The sequence below is a fragment of the Condylura cristata genome, unplaced genomic scaffold (assembly GCF_000260355.1).
Source record: "Condylura cristata isolate star-nosed mole 26May11 unplaced genomic scaffold, ConCri1.0 scaffold00003, whole genome shotgun sequence".
NCBI lineage: Eukaryota > Metazoa > Chordata > Mammalia > Eulipotyphla > Talpidae > Condylura > Condylura cristata.
This window is the reverse complement of record NW_004567104.1, coordinates 76526440-76528341: the sequence shown is the minus strand read 5'-3', so window position 1 is coordinate 76528341 and position 1902 is coordinate 76526440. Positions and strand designations below refer to the sequence as shown.

General features: G+C 58.8%; 1 protein-coding gene across 1 annotated transcript in view; it reads left to right on the top strand.

The window, feature by feature from the left end:
* PSMG1 (proteasome (prosome, macropain) assembly chaperone 1) overlaps positions 1-1162 on the top strand; it is a 5444-nt gene extending 4282 nt beyond the window's left edge. The window contains exon 6 of the mRNA XM_012729893.1: positions 631-1162. Within this exon, the coding sequence (XP_012585347.1) occupies positions 631-1001 (371 nt within the window). The 3' untranslated portion in view covers positions 1002-1162. The remainder of the gene's footprint in view (positions 1-630) is intronic.
* The last annotated feature ends 740 nt before the right edge of the window (positions 1163-1902 follow it).

Sequence of the window (1902 nt, the reverse complement as noted above, 5' to 3'; positions counted from 1 at the left end):
CGCCCGTGCCTGTGTGTGGGAGAGAGAGAGCGAGAGAGCGCGAGCTCGCCCGTGCCTGTGTGTGTGAGAGAGAGAGCGAGAGAGCGCGAGCTCGCCCGTGCCTGTGTGTGTGAGAGAGAGAGCGAGAGAGCGCGAGCTCGCCCGCGCGCACCTGCCTCAGGTGTGTTAGCAGCCACGGTACCAGGTCTGGGGCGCGGCCTGCTATTTTATGTTTTGTGCTGCTGCTCATCGGCCGCAGTGCGGCGCCACAGTTGGCATCTGCTGCTTGGTGGTTACTGCGTTGACCCTAGAATTGCTGTGCCTTCATAGAGGAGGGCGTGTGCCCCTTGAAATATTAGGTGCTAGTTTGAGAAGTGGCAAAATACTTTTTACGTTATGAACATCGTATTTTTGTTATTTACACTCAGTTTGCTTTGTGTACTGTAGTCAGCAAATGTCAGTGCTCAGGTGTGTCTCGGTGTGTTCTGGAAGCAAACACACTCGCGGGAGGAGGCAGCTGCCTCTGGAGACAGTGAGCCTCAGACAGTGCTTCGGGAAGGGCGGCAGAGAGGGCGGTTTTCAAAGCAGCTGCTGGTGTTTGATGTGAAAATCACAGTAGAAAACTCGGCGCCTTTTCTTGCTTATTCCCAGTCCTGAGTCACTGTCAGGTGTGGAAGATCCCTGCTGTGCTCTACCTGTGTTACACCGACGTCATGAAACTGGACCTCATCACGGTGGAAGCTTTCACGCCTGTTCTTTCTTCTAGAAGCTTGAAAGGTCTGGTTAAGGTAAGGTTAGCCCGGCCCCTAGTAGCTGGCTATTACGGTGCGCGCACGTGTCTGCCGTCAGGTTCAAAGCCGCCCGTGTCCCGGTCTGCGACGGAGCTGGCTGTTGCCGGCCGGCTGGCGAGACTTCCGGCCTGGAGGGGCGTTTGTGCGCGTGCTGGCCGGTGGGGAGGCTGTTTCCTGTTCACGGAGTGTCTGATCTGGGAGGTGGAGGCTTCTGAGGATTTAATTCAGTGAATTGGGAGTCAGTGGACTTCAGAGGTTACAGGCTGGGGAAGGCAGAGTATGGGTCAGATGGTCCTCACGGTCGCCTGGTCCTTCCTGAGGAGGCTGCAGTTGACCTGCCCGTTCTCAGCTGGCCTGGCCGGGCCCTCCTGGGAAGGCGCACGCTGGCCCCCGGCGCAGCTGCCTGTAACTCTGGAGGTCCGGGGGCCCCTTCCTCGGGGTTTGCTCCAAGGCCAGGGACCCCAGGATAAGAGCTTCTGGAAGGGTCGGCTAGGACAGCGTGTTCTCTCGTCTGGAGTGGGCACCAGTGCACGGAGCCGCCTGGACTCGGCTGCTTCCCATCTCGTGAGCGCATTTGCTGGCCTCGCTGCGGCCCGCGTGACGCCGTGTCTGACTGTTCCCGGCCTGCAGGGGTCGGCCACAGTGTGTGGACATTATAAAACAAACGAATTCAGTGTCATTCACGTGTTTCACATTAGCTGGAACCGTGGGTCGCCTCCCCGAGGCCTGCGGTCACTCCCTGCGGTGTCTCCTCCGAGTGCGCCCCGAGTGCATCCCCCGGGGAGCGGGGAGCCAGTAGCCAGTCCCCCCCCACGGCTGCTCTGGGCTCCTCACGTGACTTGCGCTTCCTCTGTCGTGGGGTTCAAGTTGCTGTGAGCTTTCGGGAATATTTTTTGAAGGGAAAATTGAAATGACTTTAAAAAACATCTTTGTTTCTTGCTTGAAAGAAGCAAAAATGTTTTGGGGAGCTAAGCGCCACCTCTCGCCAGCCCTGCAGGCCCCTGGCTTCTGCTCCTCTCTCTGTGGTTATGGCTGGCAAAGTGGAAGTAGTTGAGTGTCGCCTGCGTGGGCCTCCTGGCGCCGGGGTGGTCACCGCTGTGGGCCCCCAGAGCCCCTGGGGCAGTGAGAGGCC